Raw genomic sequence first — 24,217 nt, forward strand, 5'->3', positions numbered from 1 at the left:
CTCGATATCCTACTTAAGAAAGAAGAAAACTGAGCCCATAGAGGTTAACCACACATAAAATGTCTCACCACCAGTAACTGACAAAACTGAGATTCAAACCCATGTCTTACTCCAAAGTCAGTGCTTTACCTACTACCAACACTCCCTCTCTACGTCATGCAAAAGGACTGTAGAGTCATTTTCATCTGAGATTTCTCCCCCACAAGTAGGCAGAGAACAAGAAAAATAGAATGAATTGACCCTACCATCATTCTCTCATATTTCACTTAGGTATTTCTAATTAAAATCAACATAAAAAGTAAGCAGTATATGTTGTTATTCAAAATGAGCAAAAGTAGTAATCTAGCTGAAATAAAAGACAACTATTCAATAGTTGTATGATTTTCCCTTTAATTTTTTTCTTTCATTTAATCTGAAGATTATACTAGTTTCTTTGAATACTTAAAGTACAGCAAACCTTGGCATTACTAAGAACTGGAACTTCATCTCTGGCTCGCAGTTATTCTGACTGAATGGACTACTTGGCTGCTGCACAGATGGAATCTTTATGGGAAAATAAGTCAATCAATTGTGCAGTCCATGAATCTCTGAAAGCCACAGGCACAACTTGTCTTTAAATCAGTCAACATAGTTTGGCATTCAATAACTCATAGAAATAAATACTGAGGAGGAAAAAAAATAGGCTTTTCTGAAAATTCCTTAGAAATTAATTTCAGTTAACTCCTAAGCTTCAAACATGGACTTTTCTTTGTTTTATATTGCCATTCACAGTGAGAAAGCAAAATAAATGCTGAATAATCAACTAGGATTGTGAGTCAGAATGATTCATGGAACATTCCCACAGAAGATAAGAAAACAGAATGAAACAAAACTGTAGGAACTGTGAGTCCCTTTCAGCTCTTATTTGAGTGCATTTGATTGAAGGTTCTTGGAAGTGATAGGCACCACCAGATATGGAGTTGATAATGTCTTACCCATCCTTAAGTTCCAGGAACATCCTCAGTGGGAGTCTTGGAACTCATAGTACCCATTGCCTTTTGACTGCAAATCATTTATTTGGTAAATTAGAGGGTTTCCATGATAAAAGATTGTTTGCATATGAATGCCCCAACCACTGGATATCAATCTCCACTTTAACTTTGTTGACCTTGCAAAACCTCCCGTCATCAAAAATCTCTGGGGTCCCTCTATGTTAAATAACTTAGTCTCAGTCTAGCAATATTCTTTAGCTCTCATCCAGTGTCTCAGCATTATTAATCCAGAGCTTTCAAAGTCTCATTAGTTAATTTAGCGTCAGAGTCTGAAAATGCAAGCCTCATTTCGAAAGTTAAATGCTACATCCAAAATGGATTGTGGCTTCTTTGTCAGTCTCTGGAGCCAAATGGCTTAATCAGTTGAGAACCCCAGTTTCTCTCTACTACTAGACATAGTTTTACTCTCTCAAGGTTGAAGAGAGTGTGATATTTAATTCATATGTCTCCTATCAATGAATTTTTAGGATCCTTACATATGTAATACACTCTTGTTTTTATTTCTCATTTCTAAGAATGTTTAAAGCCAAAAGCATCAAAGAGAGTCAATTACAATTCTAGATTTCTAATACTGGTAGCCAAATATACAGTCTTCTCATAGGTCTACTAAACACAAGTAAAATTTAAGTAAATCTAGAAATGTGATGAAGTAAACTGCAGAACGTGGCATTTCCCTTTACTTCTAAATGGAGAGGATTTGTATTTGTATTCCTCTAAGTAAAAACATAGAAATCAAACCAGTTAACTATGGATTATACAAGAGAAAGGGAAACAGCACACAGCATAAGAACAGACAATGATACTCTACTGGATAGCCTGTGAGAGCTCATCATAAATATGCCCTCGATCAGAAAGTGAGCTGAAAATACAGAAAAATAAGCAGTTTGTTGCAAGGTCATTCACACTGACAGCCCCAAGAAACACTTGAGAAAGTGAAATTTGTCTTTGGGGCTTTTCTGCTTTACATCTCAAACCTCAAGTATCCTTTTACTGCCATCTGGCTCTTCAGAGTCATTCCTAGCAGCAAACACATAGTTTCTGCTTTCTTTATCATAAAGACACACCTTTTGTTACTAAATTTTTTCAAGCATGATGACTTCAATTCAAAATTTTTAATTATATTTCCCATTATTTTGAGTTAAATTATAGTTAATCTATGCTCAAGGATGATATATCCTAAATAGGTTATGTTATATATCTGTTTCCATAGTGCTTCTGCTGCTGAGAATTCTGGGCCATTGGTTAGAAAAGGACTAAGGGGACATTTTGCTGTGCCTGAAATCCTGCCAATCAAGTGCACACCTCATCTATGTTTTGATTTACATGTTAAAATATCTTTCTGTTCTATTTCCCTCTATCAGATATAAACAATGCATATGTTTTCTTGAATCTAAAAGCAAATCAGGGACATTGGGTGGCTCAGTTAAGTGTCTGACTCTTGATTTCAGCTCAGGTCATGATTTCAAGATTCATGAAATTGATCCCTGTATCAGGCTCTGTGCTGACAGTGTGGAGTCTACCTGGGATTCTCTCTCCCTCTCTCTCTCTCTCTCTCTCTCTCCCTTCCTACTCATGTACTTTCTCTCAAAATAAATAAACAGTTAAAAAATGAAAACAAATCATTCTTTCAAATACTTTTTGACTATTTCTGCAAACTCCAGGAAAGGTTAAAAAAAAAGAAAGTTATGTTTAATCCACTTAACAATGATTATAATATACCTGTCTCATTATATGAATTGGAAGTATTTGTTAATTATGTCTCTCTAATGAAAAATTTGATTTTCTCTGCTACATTAATTGGCAATAATGATTTTTGGGATTTTAATTTTAAATAGCATTAATGACAGATGATTCCAAGAACATTCAGTTATTTCCTAGGGAATCTCAGTAAAATTGAAGAGATTTGTTTAGTTTACCAGGATTTAATGCTGCACACAATTTGTATTTGTCAAATACATACTGTTTTTTAGGATTAAAAGAAACAATTGCTTTAAAAAGGTCACTTAACACCTGAAGTTTTTGGCTGTTGGTGTTATTTTGCTTTGTTTTGTTTAATAGGGAATGGTCAGGTGATATCTGGAACATAAAGAATTGTTGGGTTGGGCAGAAATATTTAGTATAGATGAGATTATGAAAATTCTGTTCTTAACTTTTAAATATCACATGCAAAGACATCCCAGAACGCATCAACTAATGACATCTAACATTTGTTACACTTTGCAGTTTTTAAGGTGTGTTCACAATAAGTGTTTCAATCATTACAACAGCCTTATAAAGTAGAAAAGATGGATATTATCTCTATAGATGAGAAAATAAAGCCTAGAGATGTTTGTTGTCCCTTACCCAACCAAGAGCACATGGATAATAAAGATGAGTATCTAACTTTGATTTGGTTCAGTGTGGTGTTTGTTCTTTTGTTGCTATTTTTTTGTTGGGTCCTTAGATTTATTTTTCCAGTAATCATAGTTCTAGATCGTTTTTACTAGGGAAGTTATCTAAGTGATTTTTTTCTTTTTTTCTGCAGGAACCCAAGTCCATAAATCTCTGGTTGCCATACACATTGCTATACACAGGCATAGGGTGATCAATCTCTTCTAAATTATTTTTGGTTTCCAAAAGGAGGATAAAGATGTAGGGAGATGATATTACTAAAATGACTTGGTTCTTGGTGAGATGCTATTTGCATCTAAGTTCTCTCCAGTGGTGCTTAAAAACATAGAGAAGTATGGAGTCAATAAGGAAAATAGGACAATGCCATCTAGTGATTAGGAGGTCTGGTAAGAAAAAGGTCTCTAGAGAAAATCTAAATACGATTCACAGGGATATTTAAGTATAATTCCTAATATACTAAATTTAGTGGTCTAGACAAAAGATTTATTTAAAGTTTAAGTTTGCTTTACAAGAGATTCTTAAATACAGAGGACAAATAGGGTGAATGAGGGGTGGGGGAGAGGGGGAAATGGATGATGGGCATTGAGGAGGGCGCTTGGGGTGAGCACTGGGTGTTGTATGTAAGCCAATTTGATGATAAATTACGTTTAAAAATAAATAAACTTTAGATTTGCTTGTCAATAGGGCCTTGAGTCTGGTCCCTCTTCAGAGAATTCATTCTGTACTGCAAACTGACATGTGCAGGGCCAGCATCACGCAGTAGAAAATGCATGGGCTTCAGACTCAACTTTCTCTGAGTTTGTCTGTATAATAGGACTCTTATAGTGGAGTAACTTCCACAGAACTTACTTTACCTTTCTGGTACTTACTTCTCTCATCTGTAAATGGCACATATTTGGCTTTTAAAAAAAAAACATGAGTTACTGTTCTGGGAGCCACAAGGTCATTCACATGGCTTCACTGTGTTCAAACAGTAGCAGTACCTGTAGTAGGACACTTAAAAATGAAACTGGGCAGTACCTTTCAACGATGACCAGGGAGTTAACTTCTAGGAAATTGTAGAAAAATTGCCGCTGTGAGCAAAGACAGAAACTTGCTGTAAAATTACCTTTAATCTGAGATTTTAGTATTATGTTAATTTACTCGTATTTATTTATAAACTATGTAAGTGCATACTTATTAAACCAAAATAAGTTAACATTTATTGAGATAATATATTTGAAAATAATTTTTCTAAGTTTATTTATTTTGAGAGAGAGATAGAGACCAAATTGGGGGGAGGTGGTTGGAGAGAGACAGACAGACTGACGGAATCCCAAGCCGGCTCCACACTACCATTGCAGAGCCTGATATGAACCTCATGTGAGATCATGATCTGAGCCGAAACCAAGAGTTGGGCGCTGAATCGACTGAGCCACCCAGGCACCCCTGAGAATAATTTTTAAATGCTATAGCACCTAAAAGAAGAAGAAATAGAAAAAAATTCTATTTTCATCAGCAATATTTTTGCTTTGATTCCCCATCAGCTGAAGACCTTCCTGTATTTAGGTTCAATGCAGTCAAATGCTCTACCACTGAGCTATACCCCCAGAATTTTGCTTTCTTATATATTCTTCTCTAATTAGAAAGAAATTTGAAAATAATCAGACTATTTTGCCTTGGTATTCTTAAAATATATCATTCATTACAGCCTGAGCTTAGACTTATTATGTTTCTACTACTCAAACTCCTTTTGCTCACCTGTATTGTTTAGAACTGCAAAAACCCAACACCAAGTCCTGCCTGTGTACAAGCCATGACCTCTGCTGTCTTACTTGCATTTCTAGAAATAGCACTTAAATGTGCGATTAAAATCACTCCTATTCAATAAGTAAATTATAATGTTTGCGTATTGCAGATCACAGTCATTTATCAGGAATAAGGCAGCTTTACTTTTTTACAGGAAATGGAAAGTAAAACCTCAACAAATGGATGCAGCCCTTCAGAATGGGTCTCAAATGGGCAGTGCTGAAAATTGATCTGGTTACTTGTCAATTGCATTATTCAGACATGACATCAACAACAAAGCCGTAGCTCATTGCCCACCCCAGGACAACCTTTCATAAATAAAAAACCTACTCTGTAAAGATATAAGCATCTCTTGTACTGTTAATTGAGCTTTGAAACCTAATTAAACAACTTTCCACCAGCCTCATTAATAAACACTGAACCAGACTCTACATAAACAACAAAACATTTTATAGCATGTTCTTACCAATGTGTCATTATCCAGAGGAAAAGCAGACTGTTGACTGAGACAGTTTCTATATTTCTGATTTTGTTTATGATCTGTTTCATAGACTAGCTTGTTAGATTATAACTGACTGAAATCCTAAATTGAAATCTTTTGGCAATGACACACTCTTTGATGTTCCTCAAACAATTCTATTCTGTTCCATCAGTGCAAAAGACATCATGCTTCTTTACCTGGGGTATTATGTTCATTGAGAATCACAAGTGATGCTGGTGTAGGTCTTCTTTTTCTGATCTGTGAACAACAAAGGCCCGGCTGAGGTCAGTGAGAATCAGACACTGCCCCAGGTTACTCTATAGCTTGCAAAGCTATTCCATCCTCATCTTTTCCCAGTATAAAAAAAGCAAATTTCTGGAGAGCACACAGTAAGTTCTCACTATTTGGAATTTTAGAAAGACAGAGAATAGAACTGTCAGATGGTAGTATCACCTTCTTTGGTCTAAAAAGGTACCTTTCCACAGAAAAGAAATAGTTGTATATAATCCAGTGATGCCACTGAAATAATCAGCAGTGTATTAGGAAGATGACTTGCTAATTTTATGGCTGTCTTAGAGCCTCATTAATATTGATGATGCTTTCAAGAATCATTATTTTTATTCTTAAATCTAAGGTAAAGACTCTTAGAAAACTTAAATTTCTAGCAGGTTAAATTTAATAGCAGTAGTTCTTAATTTTAATTAATAAGGTTTTCTTACTTTCTAGTAAAATATTTAGGACAAATAAAAAATGAGTATAGATTCTATGAGAGTAATTAACTTAAAACTAATAGGTTTGGTGTGGGTTTTTTTTAGTTTAAGAATTACAGAAGTGTATTATGATTAGAATTTTTAACATGCTCTTATTTCTTATGTATACAGGTAGAATCATAAAGTATATGTCAGTAGGACAGAGAATAAAATTTACCAATGACGTTTTGTGCAGGACAAAACAACATCCCTTTCAACATAGATACATATCAAGGTTATGTTTATCTGGCCCAAGTCTAGGAAGATCTACTTCAGGTTATCAAAAGATCCTAGAAAGTTATGAGTCCTAGATTCACTAATTATTTTTAAGACTTTGTATAAAGTATTTATAAAAGGATTCAGGGATAAATTTAGACTTTAAGAAATTAATGAATTAGATTGACAACTTCATAAATTGTGTCTTCTTTTGCATCCCCTCTGTTGTAATTTTACCACAAATGGTCTTTTAAATGGTTCCATTGCATCAAGAGTCTGAGTACATCTGAATAATGAAAGGTAATACAAATGTAAACCAATTTTACATGAAAGAGAGAGACAGAGAAACACAGAAAGATAGATATATAGATATATTAGACATAGAAAAGGAATCCAGTAAATATTTGATATTATTTTAATATCTGAATAAGATGTGTTTTAAATTATCCCTATACTTACAGATGCTATCCCACATGTATTACATATGTATAATTACTGCTTTGAATATATAATGAAGTCTTTTAAAAATATTAACCCTATAAGCTGAAATTATTTGAAGGTTTAATGTTTTCATTGTTAAGTGAATCATTTTTACTTTATAAATGATGAAATAAAAGGTTGCTAATTCTGAGAATTTTTAAAGTTTCTCTAAATGTTGAACATGTTAATTTAGTAAGAAAAAGCAAACAGATTTCTGGATCCAAATCTGACTCACTTAATATAACCATTTTTCTCCCTAACAGGGGCTAATTTTTTATCAAACAACGTAGTGTATTTTAGCCAATAGGTCATCCAATGCAACGAAGATACTAGTGCCATATGGAAACCAACTTATTTCTCATTCACATATCCTGGGAAGTCACAAAGTTAGGCAAATTCAAGAGGTAGAGACGCTTTCAGTTAATAAGAACATATGTCCATATTACCTTAGATACAGGAACTGGTTCCCACCCAACCCCACCTACCTGCTCTGCTGCTTCAGGAGCAATCTGACTCTGGAATAAAGGCACAGCAAATTGTATCTTTTTGGGACTGTTGGGCTCCATGGTAATGATGAGAATTAGAGATGTGAAGGGCTGAGAAAGACTACCCAAGGTGATGTCTCGGATGTCTTTCTTCAGGCACACTCCACCCAGCCACACAGGGCACTTCGTAATAAATAGCTGTAATTCCAGAGCGAGCAAGTGAAGATGCCGAGGTCTGAGTAAAATCCCTTCCACTCCACAGTGATGCCTGGTTTGCCTGTTCCTCCACCAATCCCTTGGAACCTCTCAGCACAATACAGAAAGGAACAATAAGCTAATTGTGCGCTTCTTCACTAATACACATGCCAAGCATTCACTCAGCAGCTAATTGAAAATGCAATGCTAGCCTTGAAGGACCCGCTGCCCTGGGATTTGAAAGAAAGGCTCTATCCACTGTACATTACTAACCGGCTGCTCAAAAGTGCAATGTAAGCTCCCTCTGAGTATTGCAGGGATGGGCCATTCATTATTGATGAACATAAAGCAGGAAGTTTATACAGTTGGGGGCAGGGTTTGGGTATGAAATCATTTCATTTCTCTTGTAGCAACTTATAAGTCAGACACCTTTGCCATTTCACATTCAGCCACCACATTGATGAATGGTCACAGAAGGTAAGCCACAACCAATAATATCAGCTATATTTACGCTGTGAGATCTGGCTAGGTAAGACTGACCATGGGAGGCAGAGCATCAGTGGTGTAGTAAGGACACCGTTGCCCCAGACTGAGCAGATTTTAGTTCAAGTTACATCTCTACCATTAACAAGCCCTGTGCCCTCAGTCAAATCACAGGCTATGTCTAGGCTCCCAAACCTTCATCAGGGAAAACGACGGTATCGGACTCAGTGACCTTTAAGCTCCTGTTCTGTTCCAACATTCTATAATTGTAGTTCACAGTTTTCATTAGAGTGGAAAGTATTGGACAGCTAAATTTAGCAAATAGCTTGAAAGTCACTACTGCTGTAATGACCTCTGTTTCATTTCCTGATGGAAGAATACAGAAGTAGCTAGAAAACACTAGTGGCAACCTAACGATCCATTTTTGTGGTTTATTGTCAATAGTGCGGATATATGTAAAGAAAAGGACTTGAAAATACAGCATAAAAGGGGTTATCTCCAGAATAATCAGAGGATGATGGTCATAGTGGCTAGTAGTGAAGATAGAGGGAGATGTTAACATCTAAGGGGAGGCAACACCGTAGCTAGATGGCCTTCCTACGTTCAACTCCTTTTGTGAAGGAAGCCTGAAAACAAAGCTGTTTAATGGAAGAGATAACTTGAGTACTCTACTTCCTTATTTGAAAGATTTGGTTTGATGAATACTAGATATTTAATATGTTTTTGGATTTATATAATACATTTAGATACTGAATATTATTCCAGGCACTTACAACTGAGGTTTTCTTTCTTTGCTTAAATTCTGAGTCCATACCAGGAATCCATCTTAATGATTGAAGTATGCGATGTACTGCTTGAAGGAATATGTAAAGTAGTATGCATTATTCAAGTAGTTTTGTATACCCACTAGGGGAAAAAGCAAATGAAGATGTGGATGTGAAAGCACTTTCTGTCGGAGAACAGTGCTGACCAGCAAGACATCTTCGGATGCGCTCATCTTTGCAGTATCAAAGGGAAACTTAGAAATTACATTTTGTGTTACAGTTTACAAAGTCCCAGAGTGGAACCTGAATCCATATCATTAATGAAGTAAATTTCTCTGAATATTTCTTCAAATTACACAAAAGGAAAACAGGACAGTGTTTCTTGTGAGTAACCAATCCAGAACTTCACTTAGCACAGCAGCCTTGAGGTCAATCCCCAGCTCTGCTACTTACTCAGTTTATCAACCTGGCAGGAAGAGAAGTTTCTTCTCCTCGTGTGGTTTAGGTGAATTAATTCTTTATAAGACTCATTATAAGGCCAGTACATGATAACTACTCAGTAAAAGAGAGCTATTATATTTTTTTCAACTAGAATTCAAAAAGGCTTGAAGTGGGGCGCCTGGGTGGCTCAGTCAGTTAAGCATCCGGCTTCAGCTCAGGTCATGATCTCACGGTTTGTGGGTTCAGGCCCCGCGTCAGGCTCTGTGCTGACAGCTAGCTCAGAGCCTGGAGCCTGTCTTCAGATTCTGTGTCCCCCTCTCTCTCTGACTCCCCCCTCTTCATGCTGTCTCTCTCTCTCAAAAATAAATAAAACATTAAAAAATTTTTTAATTAAAAAATTAAAAATTAAAAAAAAAGGGCTTGAAGATGTATGTTCTTAATCTGAATTTACTAGGTTCTCTGCCTATTGGGAATAATTTTATACCAATTAGAACACTAGGTGATGAAGTAAAATTCCAGTCCACATTATGCTATAAATATCAGTGAAATCACTCTATTAACTACCCTATTTCGAATAGTTTGACCAGAAATAGTGTCATAAAAGAACTATCTAGATCTTTTGTGTCTTCTTCACCAGCTCAACTCCTTTGCATCCTTCAGACTTATCTGAGTTTCATGACCTCTGGGTACTTTGTAAATTTACTTCTATCCACAGAGGGTATAGACTCATCTTCTTTGTGTTCCCAAAGCACCCAGCTTACCACTACTTAGTATAATAATTACCAGTTTGTCTTCTCTGTTTAGCATTTCACAATGTCACTCATTCACATAGTGCATATTGTTGAGTAGATAGTACATCTACTCCACACCAGGCCTTTTGCTATGGAATTTAGAAAAGAAACTGTGTTAAAAGATCCTTGAGGTCCTTTTCAAGCTAAATTGCTGTTCCAAGGTATCACTTACAATGCAACTTAAATTTGAAATATCAAAAATTTTAATGTGTTAATATAAGCAGTATAGTTATATTAGGTTTACATTTTTTATCCATGTTAGAGATAATAGTAATAGCTTACCTTTATATAACATTTATCACATGCCAGGTAGTATTTTTTAAGTTTTTTATCTGTATCAATTTATTTACTATTCATAATCCTTTCAGGTAAATATTATTGCTATCCTCATTTTTTAATTTAGAATCAAGAAACAGAATCAGAGAATTTAGGTAGTTAGCTAATATGTGGCAGAAATGGGATTCAAATGCAGTCAGTTTTGCCTAGAGCCTGGCCTTTAATCAGATGGCTGCTACTCTATAAGGGCCTACAGAGAAGGAGGTGGAAGGTACCAGAACCTACATTAGACATTCTACCATTTCAAGTTCCATGGTAAAAGATCTTAAGATGACATGGCATAAGAATTAAAAGAAAGAAAATTGCATGATTATAAGATCCTAGTAATCAAGAAGATCTTACATTTCATGTTAGATATCAGAATATAATGGAAAACTCCAGAATTGGGTGTTTTGTCACCAAGCTGACTTGAAAGAAGGCAGTTTTACTTCTCTCTCTCTCTCTCTCTCTCTCTCTCTCTCTCTCTCTCTCTCTAAAGTAATGGGTTATATCATTAAAGATTAAAAATGCCTCTAGAACAAGCAATAACTATAGTCTCTCTTCAAGATAAGTGATACTGTGAATAAAGAAGGTAGTACATTAGAAGAATAGTCCATTAGGCCTTCCTAATTTTACTTTAAAATCTTTGACCCTATTTTCCACAGCCCCTGCAGGCCACACTTGATCCCATAGCCAGCTTTTCTGTGGCCTCCCCTTAACCTTCCAGAGAAACTTCCCCACCCTCCCTCCTTTTATCCAAATTGGATTCATCCTCTGATTGCACTTCCCTTAGGATACCACCCTCATATTCTCCAGAAAGATGCACCACTCCTTTCATTCTTCTTCTAGTATTTACTTATAGTTTAATGTTATTCTGCAATATCCTATGTGTTCCTTCAGCCTCCCCTCATATACTGCAAACCCTTTTCTGTCCTATACTAAACATCCAGAAAAGCATAAGTTTGGCCAGTAGTAATTACCAAGTAATTCTACTTGGGCATCACCTATCTGATATTATCAGAAGACAAGATAATTCAATACAGTGAATTTTCCCCAAGACTACAGCTCAACCTTTTAAGCACCACACCTGGCTTTTATTTTGATATTTTAGTGGGCACTTAAAACATATTCAGGGCACCTGGGTGGTTCAGTCAGGTAAGCATTTGACTTTAGCTCCGGTCATAATCTCATGGTTTGTGGGTTCAAGCCCCACATCAGACTTCATGCTGACACCTTGGAGCCTGGAGCCTGTTTCTGTGTCTCCCTTGCCTTCTGCCCCTCCCCCATTCACCTTCTGTCTGTCTGTCTGTCTCTCTCTCTTAAAAATAAGTAAATATTTTTAAAAACATATTCAGTATTGCAATGCCTTTTAAAAAATGTTTTTAACATTTTTATTTATTTTTGAGACACAGAGAGAGAGCATGAGTGGAGAAGGGGAAAAGAGGGAGACACAGAATCCAAAGAAGCTGTCATCACAGAGCCTGATACTGGGCTCAAACTCACGAACAGTGAGATCATGACTGAGCTGATGTCAGACACTCAACCAACTGAGCCACCCAGGTGCCCCATTTTTCATGCCTTTTAAAAGAGTATCTATCAACCATGATTTGTCTTTTTTCCTTCATAACATTCATATAAACCTCAATTGTACTCTGTCATATTCCTTGTTACCCTAACTGGGCCCAAATTCCAGAGCTTTATAGTTCTATGACTGTTCTGGAGTTTTTCTTTATCTGATGATTGCCAGTAGACATTTTTAAATTGTCGTTTTTCTTAGTCTGTTAAGGCGGCTATAAAAAATACTAGAAAAGAGGTGCCTTATAAACAACAAACATTTATTTCTCACAGTTTTGGAGTCTGAGAAGTCCAAAGTCATGGTGCCAGCACATTTGATGCCTGGTGAGGACCCACCTCCTAGATAGCTGTCTTTTCTCACCTTGCTGTGTCCTCACCTTGCTGAAAGGGCAAGGGAGCTCTACAGAGCCTCTTTCATGAGAACAATAATCCTATTAATGACCTAATCATGACCTAGTCACTTCTCAAAGGCCCCACTTCATAATATCATTACCTTAGTAATTAAGATTTCAACATACGGATTTGGAGGAAACATAAGCATTCAGTCCATTGCATTCACCTGACATATAATAAATCCTTTATTTTTGGAAAGAGGAAAGAGAATGAAAGGGTAGGGAAGAGAAAGGAAGGGAGAAGAGAGGAAAGAAAAAGGTTTGCTAAGAAAATCAATGTTTTTATGTACTTGCTATTCAAAGATCTGTTTCAAATATCTTGATTTCACAGATCCTGAGATACTCCTTTATTTAACATTCAGCTAGCTGAGTATTACCAAAAACAAAAGCAGGTATTTATTAAACATGTTGATAAGTATGTAGGATTACATTAAATGCTAAAAATACCATAATGAACAAAAGTATCTCATAATGGTAGATACCTATTAGTTGATAAGGTTTCTAGTCCTAATACAGTGGTTTTCAACCTCATGTGTTCAACACTCTGATGTTAGCAGGCATATATGAGATGCACTCTCTTCCCTCCTTCAGTTCTAGCTGTAACTTAATTTCTTCCATTAAAAAGAAAGCCTATCATAATGCAAGCAAGAATGACATTATTATTGGGATTGTGTAATCTTGATTATTTTTAATGAAAATAGAGAATTCCAAAACTTTCAATATTATTATTAACAAATTATGAGTAATTTCATAACACTAGTAATAATAATTTCAATACCTAATTGAGACAAATAGGTGCCTGTATAAAATGTAGTCGATACCACTAATCTAAATTAAATAGACCACTGTCTCCCAGTACCAATTTTAATAAATTAAATTTCTCCCAGAGAAATCATTAATCATATGAATTCCTTTAGAACATCTGCTAAGTTCATCCATCCCATTTTAAATATCATATTTTGGGGTGCCTGGGTGGCTCAGTAGGATAAGCATCTGATTGCAGCTTAGGTCATGATCTTGTGGTTCATGAGTTCAAGCCCTGCATTGGGCTCTGTGCTGACAACTCAGAACCTGGAGATTGCTTTGAATTCTGTGTCTCTCTCTCTTTCCCTGCCCCTCCCCTGCTTGTATTATCTCTCTCTGTCTCTCTCTGTCTCTCTCTCTGTCTCTCTCAAAAATAAGTAAACATTAAAAAATATTTTAAATATTATGTATTTTTCTCATAACTTCTACTCTTATGAGAAGACTCCTGAGATTAAGTTCACTTTATTGCAATCTTTAATAAAACCTCAACCCCACAGTATTTAAGTATAGAAGTATACTTGAAATCTCTCTTGTGCTTAAAGGCTGACATCATTGATACATTCATCCATTTATTTAGAGCCTGCCATATTGCTTGAAACTGTTCCTTAATTGCTTTATGTTTGCATGTTTTTATCTTCACTTTCTCTAACAGTTTTGATTTACTCTAGGATTCTCATATAATTAATGCAGTTTTTACAATATGGGTTGAATGGAAGAGTTACTACTGTGTTCTATAAATGCTCAGTCTTTTTCCTCTCCTAACTATGGATGTGTTGTGTTGTTTAATGCATAATATTTTTCTTGATCATCACTCAGTTGTTTCATCTCTATTCTTGTTGAGGCAGGTTCATGAAAGAAAATCAGAAACTCATGAAGGGTTTTCAGCAAGTCCATATCAGCCATGAGGCCAGAGCAGTATATTCACCTCAGGGAAAGGGAACTCTAGGTATTTGTAGAGCTAGGGCCTCATTTGAAGGACTAAGGCATATGGGATTTTGTTCACACCACCCTTAAGGAAGCAATTTACTGGACAGCTCAGGCAAAGGAACATCATGTGAAGACAGAGTCAATCACAGCTTAGTGTGGACCATGGGACCTTTGAAATGTTAGGTCAGGTGAGATATTAAGATTTTTAGCTCAAGTCTAGGAAAGACATAGGAGTAATGGGAAGAAGGGCTGGAATCTATTCTTGGTTCTCTCCTTATCGATCCCCTTTTTTCATTTGTTTTGGTAACTTTCACTTTCATTCATTTCCATAGCTTAATTTTAGTCTTTCCCTGCATTTTATTTGGATGAGATGATTATTGTATAAACTATAGGAATTGCAATTCTTGAGTTTATATAAAAATGTATTAGTTTATAAAATATTTTCATAAATATTATTCATTCATACAACAAATATGTATTGAGCATCCTATTCTATGCCAAACACTAGGAGCTAAACATGAATAAGATAGTCTCAATCTTCATAGAACTTACAGTTAAGGGAAGAAGGCAAAATCCTAAACAAGTGAGTCACATAGAGCTAAAGATGCTATGACAGAAAGAGGTAATAGGAAATAGAAAAAAAGACCTTGGTAGGAAGTTGATTGGTGACTCTGGGTCACAAACGGTTTTTGTTTGCCTTCACATTATATTCTTTAAATCGAGATGACAGTTTAAGACAAATAAACGCTATCTAGCTTTCCTTAATAAAATAGGTGGAAAGGTGGGCTCTCGTATCCACAGGGGTACAATCAACTCCAGTGACATAAAGCTACATGGTGATCTCTATCTACATCGGCAATCGCTCTAACACAGTGCATGCATGGTATTGCTACATAACCCAGCTAGCTTCAGCTAACCTCTGAGCTGGAGAAGAGGAAGATAGGCATGACAGCACTGCATACTATGCAAAGAAATGTGGGATTTACTGTGAAGGCAACAAGTGTTAACTAGAGAGATTTAAGTAGGAGAGTATCATCATCTGATTTGAGTCTTAGAATGGCCACTGTGATGTCTGTGTGGAAGATAGATTGGAAGGGTTCAAGGCCAAATGTGAGAACATCTGAGGATATTGTAATATTCTACTCAAGGGATGACAAAAGCCTTAACTAAAGAAATAGTAGTGAAGATGGAAAGAGGGAGATATACTTATTTAACAGAATTGGATGGTGTTAGGGGAAAAGATAAATGGAAGAATGTGTCTAATATTTTAGATTCAGCAGCTTTGAATATAGGGATATCATGCACTGAAATGTAGATGGTTGCAACATTCCACATATTCTTCTGCAATGTGCCCTTACTGCTCACTCATTAAGAAGCGGAGTCAAAGTCCCCTGCCCTTGACTCTGCCTGGCCTTAGTGACTTGTCTGTAACCAATAGAATACGAAGGAAGTGATGCTGCATGACTGCAGAGGCTATACATAAAGGGCCATATTGATTCCTCTTAGTTCTCTTGTAACACTTAATCTCTAGTCTCTCTTAGAATGGGAATGCTCCCTCTTAGAAACCAGCCACCACATTACGAAGAATGGAGGATTCACATGGAGGATACATGTAAGCACTCTGATCGACAGCCCCAAATGAGGCTAGCCTTCAAGTCATTCTTGTCAAGGTGCCAAACATGTGAGTTAAGAAGCCTCCAGAGCATTCTAGTCCCTAGCTACTCAGGTCATCCTGGCTGTTTGAGTCTTCAGAGCTGATGACATCAAAGTGCAAACAATGCATTCCTGCTCTGCTTTGTCTACACTCCAGATACATTTTCCCTCTTGGAACATTTTCCTTCAGAACCCGGGTGGTATGCGTGAGAAGCCCTAGCCATATGGAGAAGTCATGTGTTGACTCCACTCAGTTGCCTCAGTGAAGAGTAGCTGTTGAATCACTACAGCCATTCCATGAGACATTGAGTGAAGAAGCCTCCAGATAATTCCAGCCTCTAACCATGAGTTACCTCCAGCTGTTTGTGTGTTCCATCTGAAACACCAGACATCATGGAGCAGAGATAAGCTATCCCCACTTTACTCTACCTGAATTCTTGAGCTATAGAATCTGGATGAAAATTGGTTGTTATTTTTAGCACTAAGTTTGGAACAGGGATATAGAGTCAAAACTCAGTAATTGTTGGCTACTTTTGTAATCATTATTACTTTTTATAGCTGGCCATTTTATATGTGTGTTTATAACTCAGAAGCAAGGTCTGGCTTAATAAAGATATACATATGGGGCACCTGGGTGGCTCAGTTGGTTAAGTGTCCAACTTTGGCTCAGGACATGATCTCGCAGTTTGTGAGTTGGAGCCCTATGTTGGGCTCTGTGCTGACACCTCAGAGCCTAGAGCCTGCTTTAGATTCTGTGTCTCCCTCTCTCTCTCCCTGCCCCTCCCCTGCTTAAGTTCTATCTCTCTGTCTCTCAAAAATAAATGTGAAAAAAATGAAAAAAAATAAAGATATACATATAAATATATGAGTCATTATCAAATAAGCAATTAGGAACATAGATGTTAGATAAATTCATCCAACCCGTATATAGAATGAAGAGTAGGAAGTCAAAAAGTTTAAGAATCCCAAAGGTTAAAGAGAAAAGACAAGACAGAATGAAAACAAACAAAAATTTAGAGAAGTAAGAAGATTAGGGAAGAATCATGACATGAAATCAAAGTTGAAGACAGTTTATTTAGGAGAATTGTAATTAGCACTAAAAAATAATATAATAGAAAATATAGAGAATATAATTATCATTATAAAAATATCTGTTGAATTTTAGTAACTTGGCTGAGGGAGGGAGAGATTACATAAGTGAAAACAAAAATTGAAACTAGTTCTTCAAAAAACACCTTGGCAATTTAAAAAAAGTCTCCTTCAAACCATAGGACCTTAGAGTAAGCAGCAAGAGTGAGAATGGGGATATTTAGGTTTGTTTGGTTTGTTTCATAGATGAACAAGACTAAAGTATGTCCTGTGTTGCAAGGAGGTGGCCAATAGAGACATTGAAAATACAGAAGAGACAGAAGAGAGAGGGGAAAATTTGTAAAAACGAAATGTAAATATAATTTACGTTGAAGAAAATAAAATGTAGACAATTTGTTTCAGATTATGCATCTATTTTCTGTGCTGGAAATAGGATTTCTAAATAGTAGGCAAGTTTTCCTATAACTATAATGACAGGTGTTTTCCTCTTAACAAGACAAATAAGAAAATGAGTGAATAAACAGTCCATTCATAAAATTCTTCACATTTTACCAATTTTTGATGATACAGTGGGGTAAGATTTCACTCCTGGTTGTTGGTATGGCTTTCGATAATTAAATATTTACATGATGCATTGTTAACTACAGTTAAGTTAAAAAAAAGTTCTTAAACAGTATGTCTAACGTAATTCCATTACATATTTATATAGATATATACACACAAACATCTACACACACAAGTACTCAAGCATAAAACACATATTCATGGGGGCACCTGGGTGGTTCAGTCAGTTAAGCTTCCAGCTGCGGCTCAGGTCATGATTTCACGGTTTGTGGGTTCGAGCCCCGCGTCAGGCTCTGTGCTGACAGCTAGCTCAGAGCTTGGATCCTGCTTCAGATTCTGTATCTTCCTTTCTCCCTGACCCTACCCTGCTCGCACTGTCTCTCAAAAATAAATTTAAAAAAATTTAAAAATCTTTCTTAAAACATATATTCATGTAAACATATACACATATTTATATTTTTGTGTGAGAAAAATGTTTGGGATAGCCTGTTCTGAAATGTTACTAGGAATTATCTCAGGATGATGGGGTTATAGATACTATCTTTGCTCTTTATGCTATCCTATTTTATATAATGGGCAGGTATTAATTTTGTAGTAAAACTCAGCTTTCATAATAACAAAGATAATTTTTAAAAACATTTTCTTTAAAAGGTCTTAATTTTCATGTATAAATAAATTATTTTTATATACTCCATTAAATCAGAAAAATTAAACTAAAGTAGTTTTTCAAAAACAGGTATTTTATCTTTTAATTAAAGACAAACTGCTTTGGTTGAGATCATTATTTCTATAAGCATACTGAATTTACCTTAGCTATTAAATCCAAAAGAACATGGTTCTTAACACTCTTATATTGACCTGTAAGAGCAATATTGCAGGAAAGACTGTAACACACAAAATCCCTTTTAATATACTTGCTGGTATATGCAGTATAATGCATGTGAGCTATAATAAAATTGGGAAAAACATCAGGAGCAATTTGTTTTCTTATAATCTCCTTGAGGATTACTATTATTTTCTTGTTTAGCTTTGTTGATTTCATTCTCGAAACTATGTGTAACAAAACATATTTTTACTTTTATTATTGCATAATTAGTATAGAATGAATGAATGAATGAATGAACACAGAAGAAAATGAAGCTCCTTAAACTTTAAGGAACTTCAAGTCTTCTACTCAAAAGAAATATTCAAAATGTAAATGGTATTACATATTACAAAAATGTGATCAGGCTAAGTGTTCTTATCAGTCAGAGAAACCTGAAGGAACTAGTTTTCTCAAAGTTCTGCCCAGTCTTACTTTTTAATATGTCTTTCAAAAAATAAATTTAAATGGACAATACATTCTGAAGAAAACAAAATAGGCAACAAATAACTCCCAGATAAAGTACTATCTTCAATTTAGTTCCTTAAATATGCCATCAAATGTCAGCTACAGAACAGTCAATATCAATTACTGCCAAGATTTTAGATTCATAGTTTTTCTAAGTAGGGTTTTGTGAGTCACCTAAGGTAAATGCCTTGTAACTTCTTATGGTTGATGTCAGGCACAATCTTGATTATCATAAAAATTTTGGTAGACTCTTAAATCCTTTCATTCATTTTACAGATATCAGGAAAAGCATTTTATTTTACTTTAAAATCTTTTTGGGGATACCTGAGTGGCTCAGTCAGTTAAGCAGCCAACTTCAGCTCAGGTCATGATCTCACAATTTGTGGGTTCAAGCCCTGTTTTAGGCTCTGTGCTGGCAAGCTCAGAGCCTGGAACCTGCTTCAGATTCTATGTCTCCCTCTCTCTGACCCTCCCCCACTCACGCTCTGTCTCTCTCAAAAGTAAATAAGCATTTAAAAACAAAGTAAAGTAAATGTGTTTAAGCTTTTAAAGGGTACTCAGGTGTAGCTAGTGGAAGATCAGGTAGATCCCAGCCAGCTCCTGGAACCAGAGAGGGTTCTAATTTGTGCTTCTCAGTTTAGGGGCTTCTGACACCCAAAACTGACCTTCCACTGGTGCTTCAGTTCATCTCCCCTCTCACCCTTCATGCTTGGATTGTGTGAAACAGTTTCTTCTAACCCTGGACACAGCTAGAAAACCTGAGTTCCCCAGAGGAATTCCAGGAAGGGCCCATCCTGTGTGTAAGCTTGTGATCAATATGCTTCAGGTTTATCTTAATTCTAGAAAAATCCCATTTCAAAGTGGATACTAAATCTTTATAGAAGAGGTATGACCAAAGTTTTTTCTAGTTACAATTTGTGACAAAAAATAGAATCCAAGTTCTGTAATGACATAAAAAAGCAGATAAAATTTCTTCATTGAATTTTTGGTTGTTCTGTGAAATATTTTAATAGCATCTTTTGCTCACCTCATTACTACGGCAAATATACTCTATGAAATCTAATTTGAAATGTATATAACAAGTAAGAAACAGTCTCAGAGTATAATCTTCTGAATGTTACTTTAATTAATATGCACACCCATCTCTTGGATTCCTGTGAGACAGCGTGGCAAACAGCACATACATAATTTAAACCAACTCTAAATATTTGTTCCAACTTTCTTTCCTTAATGATTTTTAAACCTAAAACTCTCTCTATACATGTATATATAAACTTTGTGTTAGAAGTACTTCAAGTGGCATTAACTGACTGAAATTTCATCTCTTATCCCTAAATCTTCCTGCCTTGGGTAAAATGCTAATGCTTAGGAGATTGCTTAAAAGGCAGGATACAGGGAAGATAAGACTGGAGGCAAATGTCTGCATAAGCCACAAATTCATTCATCAATCTCCAGAAACAGAAAGCTGATGCTAATAGTAATTGAATTGACAGACTTCTCAATTCTTTTAAGAGAAAAAGATGTAAATTAAGTGTATGTATATGTATATATATATAAAAATGATTTGGAAGTTTCATGTAATATAGAAGTCAGTGAGACCATGATATTATATGAATGAATACTCCGTTCATATTGAATATGTTTTCGCTTTTTAAAGAATATATTTGATTAGAACATCATCTCTGTGGAGAAAGCTTATTGTTTCCTGTGCTCTCAGTTTTGGCAAAAATCCCTTTTCTTCTGAAAAAAAACTAAATTAAGAAATGATTAGTTTAAGTTGGTACTTTACACTTATCATTTTGCCTTTTTTTAATTATCAGTGTAAAATTTGATACACATTCTCTTCTGTCTTACTTTTCTGCTCATCTATATTCCTGCTACCTAAATATTATTTACACATCCAGTACTTTGTGTATGCTCTTTGTTCTAACTTCCATTTACACAAAAGTAAATTCTTTTTTAAGATGGTTACAACTTTTGACTTCATGTTATTGCAATTTAGCAATCTTCTGGTTCCGAGTGGAATCTTAAAAGGAACATGATAGCTATTCTTGAGTGTTTTCCTGTGTTTCCACACGTCACATATGCTAATTCATATCCACAAGTCATCTTAAGTAATGGAAATTTAAAAAATAGAATAATTCACTGATTAGGATGAGTCACTTCCAGTAAAAGCAAACCTTTTAGTAAGAACATGAAACCTACTTTAAACAGCCGAGGGTGTCTGCCGTTGTTTCCTGGTTGCGTTGGGCTGTAGTGACTGGAAGTCAGTTGGTCTGTGAATCAGAATTGCTTATCGATCTCATTTATTTCTTAGCAACCTGTTACGGGGACGATCAGTGCTATCTCACAGTCTCTGTTTCTTGAGAGTTCAAAATATTATAAACCTTTTTTATGATTCCCTAACCACTTACTTTTAAGAGCATATGACTCATTATACTGTTTGTATAACATATGCATAATGATTTTGGAAGCAAAGAGATCTTCTTAATTCAGAAAGAACATAAAATATCTAGCAGGTTGTAATGTGCTGAGCCTTATTTTCCAGTCCAAATAATGCGTCATGGAACAAATAGGATGAGAAGAGTAGATAATTAAGAAAGTATGATAAGGAAATATCCTCCCCTAGCCCTTTAGAGAAACAAAAGGTTAAAAAAAAAAAACCTATTTTCCAGACATATGTCAGGCCACCCACCCTAGAGCCACCACTGAAATTCTTATTCTATCTCGAATAACCCATGCCCTTGCACAATGCTGCACCCTTTTTACATAGGAACACTTTGTTTAGAACATCCTTCTACCCCACCTTGGTAATTGAAATATATGTCTTCCTATAGAACCCTGTACAAATGCCCCCTCTTCTGAAATGTCTTCCCAGAATCCTTTGAGCTTTCACAGGTCTTTTTTCATAATTGTTTCCAGTCCTAAAAAATTAATTATACAAATAATTAATGTAAAAAAATATTCATTCTCAACATCCACCACCAAACAAACAAGAAGCTTTGCATGTCCCCATTCTTCACTTGCCTGAGGTGGTGAAAGGATCTTTTATTTTAATTTCAGGGTGCCTTTTTTTCTTTTCTGTTTTTTCTTTTTTCTTTTCTTGCTTTACAGTGTATTTTGGCTGTTTAATTTTATTGGTTTTTGGGGCGCCTGGGTGGCTCAGTCGGTTGAGCGTCTGACTTCAGCTCAGGTCATGATCTCACGATTTGTGGGTTCTAGCCCTGCGTTGGGCTCTGTGCTGACAGCTAGCTCAGAGCCTGGAGCCTGCTTTGGATTCTGTGCCTCCCTCTCTCTGACCCTCCCCTGCTTGTGCTGTCTCTGTCTCTCAAAAATAAATAAAAAGCATAAAACATTATTTTTAATTTTATTGGTTTCTTTGCCCACATTGTTCCTATGTCCTACTTTAGATTCATTCTCTGTTTTGCTGAGCTGTGTTCTTCAGTAATTTTTTTAGAAATGATTAGTAGGTAGTAAATTCCTTAAGTTTTTGCATATTTAAAAATGCAAATCTTTATTCTGCCCTTCCACATGAGTGAATTTGGCTGGGTAAAGAACTCCAGGTTAATTTTTTTTTTTCAGAACTTTGATGATATTTCTCTTCTGTCAACTTGTATCCAGGATTTCTGATTTTAATTAGAACTCTTTCATAGGCAATCTGATTTTTTCTCTTGAGAAACTTTTAGGATTTTGTCTTTACATTTGCCATTCTGAAATTACATTGGGGTATGTCAAAATGTGGGTAGTGTTTTTCTACTCGTACTACTCACAGACTTTTTGGATCCTTTCAGTATTTTGAATGACTCATTTGCATGGTTAAGTTTCTTCAATTAGTTCCTAGTTTGGGGTTGCTATTTATATTTGCGGTTGAGTATCTTTATCATAATAGGATTGTTGGAATGTATTTTATCAGATCAAATGAGAACCTCTTTTGCAGTAGGTGACATTAAATTCTGAATGTAGACAACTGCTTTGGATGTTTGGGAAGGGGGTTGGGCTGGGAAAATGTGCAAGATGTACAGATAACTTTTACTTAGGGTCTGAGGGCTCCCCTGCCCTGCTGGCTGTTACACCTTATCTGGAACACTGCCCTGCAGGTCTCCTGCGTCAGGACTCCTATATTTCAGATTATCCCATTCCCAATGTGATCCTGTGGACAAAGAGAATAAGTGGTTCTCCTTCCTTTCATCTTTGCTGTGGATTCGGAAGTTCCAGGTTAGCTCAAACCCTACTTGCTTTCTTCTCTAGCCCCAACCTTCATACAAGGAACTCTCTCTCCTAAGGGTGTAGCTCACTTTGTATATGAAACAGGCCTCTAGGATTTATCTGGAGGCAAACACTACTATGGCCATCCACTCTCGGGGAGGCGGGGGGGCAGGCCCAGACTATTCAAATAAGTCTTTAATTAATTGCCCTAACTGTCCATAGGGGCCCCTCCCTCTCTGATTTGTTCAATCTGAGCATATTTCTTCTAGTTCACTTTAAGAAATGCTAAAATAATATAGAGCCACCTTCATCTTCAGCTATAGCCTTTATATTTTCTTCTCTTTTTTGTTTCTCCAGCTAGATGATCCTATCTGCTCCTTCCAATCAAAACATTCCTCAAAATTTATGGTCTGCTGAGTTTATCTCTTTTTTTACTTAGGATGTGTTATGGATTTATTATCTAGTGAAATATTTTCTATAATGTCTATTTTGGTAGAATTTCTGCAATTCCAATAGATACAAAAAGGTAGCTAGAGCATGTATTCATTCATAACTTTTATGAATGCATTTCATTGTACACTAGAGGAATTGTTCTGCTCACATAAGTCTCACTTGCTGGAATAGCACTCCTGGATGGCAGCCTGCTAATAACCATAGTGCCTGGTCCAGGCGTCTGTAAGTGGAGAGACTACGTGAACAAGAGCACAGAAGTAGAAAAACATGAGGGCTCATGGAAGACAGAATTCTTATTTTTCTATTAGTGAAAAACAATAGAAACTGGTGAGAAAGATGGGAGAGAGAGGGGTGTGTATATGGAGCAAATAAAACTCTAGAATGATGGGAAACTTTTTATGTGGCATTTAGGTTATTCTTTTTGTTTGTTTTTATTTTATTACTATTTTTTAATTGTATAATGTTTATTTTCGAGAGAGACAGAATCTAAAGTAGGCTCCAGGCTCTGAGTATCATCAGCACAGAGCCCAATGCAGGGCTTGAACCCATGAAGCTGAGCCAAATTTTGATGCTTAACCAACTGAGTCACCCAGGCGCCCCTTATTTTTTTTTTT

General features: G+C 36.0%; 1 protein-coding gene and 1 long non-coding RNA gene across 2 annotated transcripts in view; one reads left to right on the top strand and one right to left on the bottom strand.

Annotated features, from left to right (window-relative positions):
- The window catches only part of PPP1R1C (protein phosphatase 1 regulatory inhibitor subunit 1C), a 105,877-nt gene extending 97,996 nt beyond the window's left edge, over nucleotides 1–7,881 (bottom strand). The window contains exons 1-2 of the mRNA XM_029934304.1: nucleotides 7,622–7,881; nucleotides 5,889–5,949 (exon numbers count right to left, since the gene is read on the bottom strand). Of these exons, the coding sequence (XP_029790164.1) occupies nucleotides 5,889–5,949; nucleotides 7,622–7,702 (142 nt within the window). The 5' untranslated portion in view covers nucleotides 7,703–7,881. The remainder of the gene's footprint in view (nucleotides 1–5,888; nucleotides 5,950–7,621) is intronic.
- LOC115287651 overlaps nucleotides 1–24,217 on the top strand; it is a 129,948-nt gene that overhangs the window by 36,663 nt on the left and 69,068 nt on the right. The window lies entirely within an intron of this gene.

This window comes from Suricata suricatta, chromosome 3 (assembly GCF_006229205.1).
Source record: "Suricata suricatta isolate VVHF042 chromosome 3, meerkat_22Aug2017_6uvM2_HiC, whole genome shotgun sequence".
NCBI classification, from domain to species: domain Eukaryota; kingdom Metazoa; phylum Chordata; class Mammalia; order Carnivora; family Herpestidae; genus Suricata; species Suricata suricatta.